General features: G+C 38.9%; 1 protein-coding gene across 1 annotated transcript; it reads left to right on the top strand.

Moving 5' to 3' along the window:
• The first annotated feature begins 4,822 nt into the window (after positions 1-4,822).
• srxn1 (sulfiredoxin 1 homolog (S. cerevisiae)) lies at positions 4,823-7,045 on the top strand. The gene is made up of 2 exons (XM_061971549.2): positions 4,823-5,264; positions 6,399-7,045. The coding sequence occupies exons 1-2, from the start codon at positions 5,037-5,039 to the stop codon at positions 6,606-6,608; spliced, it is 438 nt and encodes a 145-aa protein (XP_061827533.1). The 5' UTR covers positions 4,823-5,036; the 3' UTR covers positions 6,609-7,045.
• The last annotated feature ends 288 nt before the right edge of the window (positions 7,046-7,333 follow it).

Genomic DNA, 7,333 nt, shown 5'->3' on the forward strand with positions numbered 1-7,333 from the left:
CCAAAATTTAAAAGTGAACAAAGCCGCGGGCCAAGGTTGAACAAATTAACCTTTTAATAGGGACCCAAACAAGTTTTTGCATTGAATATTGAACAAGCCCCCCCCCCCCCCCGCCCCCCCCACACACACACACCTTGTAGCGTCCCGGAAGAGTGAGTGCTGCAAAGGGTTCTGGGTATTTGTTCTGTTGTGTTTATGTTGTGTTACGGTGCGGATGTTCTCCCGAAATGTGTTTGTCATTCTTGTTTGGTGTGGGTTCACAGTGTGGCACATATTTGTAACAGTGTTAAACTTGTTTATACAGCCACCCTCAGTGTGACCTGTATGGCTGTTGACCAAGAATGTCTTGCAGTCACTTGTGTTGGTGCGTGCAGAAGCCGCACATATTATGTCACTGGGCCAGCACGTCGTTGGACTGGATGAAAAGCGGACATGAAGACAGCTCGGGGCAGGTTTTCGGGAGGGGCCCGTAAGGGTTGGCAAGTATGAGAATTAGCGGTGAATGCGATGTTACCGCGGCACCGCCACTGTATATAATCGGCGGGCCAGCTCTAGTGTTAATTTGATATTGCCCCAAGGGCCAAATGAAATTACACGGCGGGCCAAATTTGGCCCACGGGCCAGAGTTTGACACCCATGCTCTAAAACAACTCCAACAAAGTTTTGTATAAACACTGAACGTCTATATATAATGTAGTAACAGACACGTTAAAAAAATGTATTATGTACAATATTTACCGTATTTTTGTCATTTTAATCATTGCCGGAGCTAATTATTTGGCACATTTATTTCTGTTTCCATAGCCGCGCACGTTCGACAGTGTGTATTCCTACTTCCGAATACAAAACGCTCGTGTGTTTTCTAATCATGGCACACTTGGAAACAAACAACAAAGATGACTATTTTTGGACAAATGAGGATTCACAACCTTATCTTTTTTAAATCTGAATTATGCAGAATGAACTACTGCTTCTAGAAGCCAGCACGAAAGAAGAGTAAGACGTTGGAGCAGACGGAAGCCGATAGAGTGAGGTAAAAGTGAATCGAAGCTGCGAAATGTGAAACTTGTAGCCAAGCTATTTCGCCATAGATGGCATGCTTACCCATAATAAACCGGAAAAAACGTCCCTCGACAGCTGAACCAAAGAGACAACCGTCCATCTGGTGAATCACTCTTTATACTGATCATGATACATGCAGCATGTCAAGGAAATATACGTCGTCTGGCAAGCTGTGTACAAACAAAACATGAAATGTGGGCTAATACTTTACAGATACTGTAATATGATTGTTCATGTTTTTCAGTCAGTACATATTGGTGTTCTATCTCAGTGTTGTGCATTACACACTAAAACACATTTTGTGCTGTTGTAGAAGCTAGTTTATCTCTTGCTGTAGTTAGATTATACATCTAATACCGCAGCACGCCAATGTGTTGATACGCTAGAAAAAGAGTTCCTCTGTTTTCGCTATTACAATAACAAAGTCACTAAAATATGGGTATTATACGGGTTACAGAACGGAACGTAAATGAAGTATTGTTGACGGTTTTTGAATGCATTTTTATTATGTGATTTAGTGGTAGAATTGATTGCTCCCATTAGCTGCATTGATGGCCACCATGAACGAGCCAATATTGATATGTTAGAAAGCGAAAAAACAAAACAAAAAAAACGTTGTCTTCTTGTCTCTTATAAGGATTGTGAACAATAGGCAAAATTCCCCAAAAAGTGCAGTTCCCCTTTAAGTCCATGTCTCAGACTGCAGGCTGTTGTAAAAGCCAGAGGTGGTGCAACAAAGTAGTTTTTTTTTTTCATGATTCCATAATGTTTTGCTCAGAATTGAGTGATTCCATTATATTTTTACTCTGCTCCAACCATAAGTGAAACGGTTACTGCCGCAATTTATTTTCTTGATTTATCTTAGTGTTTCTTGAAGCCAGAAAGTTACCATTTGAAATGACATTAGTTTTTTCATGTCTTTAATCTACTTTTGTTCCACAAAATAAAACAACTGAATGAACATCCACCAAGCCTGATGATTCCATATTTTTTTCTGGGATTTAACTATATATATGAACTAGTTCATGGCAATGACCCTAGCACACGTGACCAAACTCCGACATTATGCACCCCGTGCTAAAAACACAATCATCTGATTCTGGCCTGTTCTCAGTTTCACACACCAAACAGCAGATGTTTTAAAACTGAGCTTTCACTGTCACAGAGAGACGTTTTTCTCTGGAAGTACCTTGGAAATCTGTGAGGCTGCTTCCTTCAACATTTTTAAATACCTCTATCCGTCTGGCATCTGTCTGTCTCGAGAGACAATAGAGTTTTGCGCACAAATGTCAATCCATGTCATGTGCAACGCCTGTTGTGACTATATAAGCCAATTCTTGACAGGCATGCTTTGTTGCAGTTTCTGCATACATATTGTATTGTTGGTTGATTCAGTCGGGGTGTGACTGTTCGCTTTCTACGTTCATGCTTCTCCTCCCACTGTCTTACTCTTCTTAAGTCACTCTGATGTACGCCCTCCTTCACTAACTTCCTCCATTTCCCACGTTCAGCTGAAGAAGCTTCCCAGTTTAATGGGTTGATGTCACTGGCCTTCATATCACGCTTACACACATCTTTAAAACGAAGAACAGGTCTTCCCACAGCCCTTGTTCCAGAGGCCAGTTCTCCGTACAGGATGTCTTTTGGAATGCGACTGTCATCCATTCGACTTACATGGCCAAGCCATCTCAGACGTCGTTGTGTAAGGAGAGCGAAGATTGTCTTCATTCCTGTTAAATACCTCTAAAGCCATCAAATAGCAACATCAAATAAATCACACAGTATCCCTTAAATACATATTGTACGTTCACATCCTGTACAAACACAATACATATTTCACGACCACAACTACTTCTTTGGTCTCTTACTTCTTTGTCCCACATGCCATCAGACTGTACAACGCCTCTCTGGTGGAGAGGAGGGGTACTAGGATGACAGGGGATGCAAAACAATAACAATACTGAAATAAACTGCAACAAAAAACAGTGCAATTAACAGTGCAATACATTTTCATAACATGGTCACTACTGCCTAGTTTATCTTGTTATATTCTTATTTCAACTGTTATATTTGTATTGTATTTGTATTATATTACGGCTATACTGGCTCACCTACACTGGCTTCCTGTGCACTTAAGATGCGACTTTAAGGTTTTACTACTTACGTATAAAATACTACACGGTCTAGCTCCGTCCTATCTTGTCGATTGTATTGTACCATATGTCCCGGCAAGAAATCTGCGTTCAAAGAACTCCGGCTTATTAGTGATTCCCAGAGCCCAAAAAAAGTCTGCGGGCTATAGAGCGTTTTCTATTCGGGCTCCAGTACTATGGAATGCCCTCCCGGTAACAATTAGAGATGCTACCTCAGTAGAAGCATTTAAGTCCCATCTTAAAACTAATTCGTATACTCTAGCCTTTAATTAGACCCCCCTTTTAGACCGGTTGATCTGCCGTTTCTTTTCTTTTCTCCTCTGCTCCCCTCTCCCTTGTGGAGGGGGGGCACAGGTCCGGTGGCCATGGATGAAGTGCTGGCTGTCCAGAGACCCGGGGTGGACCGCTCGCCTGTGCATCGGTCGGGAACATCTCTGCGCTGCTGACCCGTCTCCGCTCGGGATGGTGTCCTGCTGGCCCCACTATGGACTGGACTCTTACTATTATGTTGGATCCACTATGGACTGGACTCTCACAATATTATGTCAGACCCACTCGACATCCATTGCATTCGGTCTCCCCTAGAGGGGGGGGGGTTTACCCACATATGCGGTCCTCTCCAAGGTTTCTCATAGTCATTCACATCGACGTCCCACTGGGGTGAGTTTTTCCTTGCCCTTATGTGGGCTCTTTACCGAGGATGTCGTTGTGGCTTGTGCAGCCCTTTGAGACACTTGTGATTTAGGGCTATATAAATAAACATTGATTGATTGATTGATTGATTGATTGATTGATATTCTTATTGTTGCTTTTTATTTTTATTATTTTTTTCATTTTATTTTTATTGACATCCAGCATCAGACATTCCTATCCATTACATCATATTCACATAAATCATATATCTATTGTCTGCCCTAAATATCAAAATATTTTTGTTTATATCCCATCCATACCACGCCCCCAAAATAAGAAAGAAACAACAACAAAAACAAAGTAATATCTACAAATACATCGATTAAATAAACAGAAAAAAAGGAAATAATAATACATTAATAATAATAATCAGAAATAAAATAAAATATAAACAGATACATATATATATATATATATATATATATATATATATATATATATATATATATATATATATATATATATATATATATATATAATATGTATATACATACATAGGTATACACATACAGGGAGTAGTCCCTTTTTTTTTTAATTCTTATTGTAATATGTTCTATTTTATTTCCATTTATACCCCCATTATTTACTTTTTACTTACTTTTTCATTTTGATCTCAATTCTGTACACTGCTGCTGGAATTTAAATTTTCCTGAGGGAACTGTCCTGAAGGAATCAATAAAGTACTATCTATCTATCTATCTATCCATCTATCTATCTATCTATCTATCTATCTATCTATCTATCTATCTATCTATCTATCCATCCATCCATCCATCCATCCATCCATCTATCCATCTATCCATCTATCCATCTATCCATCTATCCATCCATCCATCCATCCATCCATCCATCCATCCATCCATCCATCCATCTATCTATCTATCTATCTATCTATCTATCTATCTATCTATATATCTATCTATCTATCTATCTATCTATCTATCTATCTATCTATCTATCTATCTATCTATCTATCTATCTATCTATCTAAGTGTTTACGGAAGTGTCTTTAAGATTGACAGTGACAACAGCCAATTAAAAGCTTTGCTAAAACCTATACCACGCCCCATTCATGCCACATCGCGGAAGTAGAGTAACGAGTAACTGTCTGGGTGTTGTTTTGGAACAATGTTCAGTTTGTTGGCGCGGCAAAAGAACATTCTGGTCAGTGTGGGTTTCTGCCGAATAAACCAGTCGATGATGACCTCTCCGGGTAATATTAAAACAGACGACAGCGGGTCTATTCACTCAAGTGGTCGCCAGGAAGTTCAAGACGTTCCGATTGACGTCATAATCAGACCATTTCCACTGGTTCTGGACGAAGAGAAAGTCCAGAGTCTCATCAACACATTAAAGGTATCAGCCCTGTGTTGGTTGATTCATTACATTTGCTAGAATTCAGCTCTATATATTTCTTGTTAGCGTCCTTACGTATGTTTACAGTGTTAATAGTTCTTATGTGGATAAAATAATACACCAACTGCAGGCAACATAATGACAACTATAATCCATCTTTGAAAGCATTTGACATTAAACAAAGAAAAACAGCCTTGCAAAGTAGTTGACTCAGTATAACATTATTACATGCTATGTTATTTGATTGGCTAACGGCCATACAGAAAAAACAAAAAGTTGAAATGTTCTTTGTATTTCTTGTATGTAGTCTTTGATTTTAAGAGTTTGGGTGTGATTTGTAAGTAAGTACATTTTATTTTTAAAGCGCTTTTCCACAGATAAAATCACAAAGCGCTGTAAAAACATAGGTGAAGTAAAAAACAATACAATTAAAACAACAGGGACAACACCATAAAAAGGATACAAAGTGCATTAAAAATGATAGTTAAAAGGTGCATTAACTAAAAGCTTTACTATAAAGAGAAGTTTTCAAATGTTTCTTACAAGTTTCAACACAGTCAAGATCATGAAGGGACTGGTGCAAATTGTTCCAGAGTCTGGGAGCTATAGCCTGGAATGCCAGGTCTCCACGGGTTTTAAAACGAGTTTTGGGGATCTTTAGAAGACCCTGCCCTGAAGACCGGAGGCTGCGCCCTGAAGAGTAGGGGCATAGCAAGTCACGTATGTACTGAGGGGCCCCACCATGCAACGCACGGAATGTCAGGACTAAAAATCTTAAACTCAATGCGGAATTTAACTGGAAGCCAGTGAAGACTGGGGTGATATGGGCTGTTGTAAGCTTTTAGACCAAAACGGTTCACCTCCTGGGACAAAGAAGTACATCTACTGTGAATTAATTTAAGCTATACCTAATGTTAAAAGGAATAATCTCAAAATAAAAAGAGAAACGTGTATGCATGCATTTGAATCGTTATTTTCATTTTAATGATGCTGCTCATGTACATGTTTGAACTGATTCTGAATATTTTCCTTCAGACCGAGCTTTCAAATGATGCCAGCCATAGCATCGTGGCTTCCTTATGCCGTGTGTATACTTACAGTCGCCCTGCTGTATAATTGTTGTTCTCTTTTCAGGCAGGAGCAGACATCCACGTTGTTCCTCCCATCGATGTGCTCTGGATCAAAGGAAAAGAAGGTGGAAATTACTTCTACTCTTTTGGCGGCTGTCACCGCTTTGCTGCCTACCAGAGAATGAAAATGCATTCTATCCCTGCCAAAATCATCAAATCAACCATCTCAGACCTCAGTACTTACCTGGGTGCTTCAACACCTGATCTGCGGTGACAATGGCACTTAAAAGAAATTATAGGCAGGATACTGCATGTTTTTATTTCTCATTGTCCCTTTTGGAATTATTACTTCAGACAGTGAGTCTATAGCAGATGATTTTCCAGCAGGGGGCAGTAAAACTCTGCTGTCAAATTCTTCCATTTTTTTTAAAGATTTACTGTATATTGTCAACTATTTGAGTGATCCTTGTTAAACATTTTGACATATTAGTAAAATGCAAGTGATAAATCAGCAATCATTTTTAATTCTGTGTTTTCAGATAGTATAGTGATCTACATCAGGACTTTATAGTATTTTACATTATTATGTGTGTCACAGCTCTCACCTAAAATAGGGAGAAAGATCTATCCATAGAAGATAAGAGTAAAATACTACATTGGTTTTAATGCAAAAGTGTAGTATTGCAATTAGAATATATTATCAATAACATAATTGACAATGAAGGGGTGTTAATGGAGATGCAATTGTCCTATTCAAACGGTACTGTTAATAAAAAAAATAACATTACTAAATTACAGGCAGGTGTTTGAAGTATACAGGTGTCTGTAAAGCCCCTATAAGCTCTTCATGCTGGTCCCCCAGTGGCTACCAGTTAGGTGTAAATCTGCAACTCAAAACAAAACCAACAAAGACAAGCTGTTGTAGTTAGAAGAAAACTATATAAAGCCAGATTTTCCGTTTTCTTTCACCCCATGAACGGTTTGCTACACTGAATGGTA

This window comes from Nerophis lumbriciformis, linkage group LG01, assembly GCF_033978685.3.
Source record: "Nerophis lumbriciformis linkage group LG01, RoL_Nlum_v2.1, whole genome shotgun sequence".
In the NCBI taxonomy this organism is placed as follows: Eukaryota; Metazoa; Chordata; class Actinopteri; order Syngnathiformes; family Syngnathidae; genus Nerophis; species Nerophis lumbriciformis.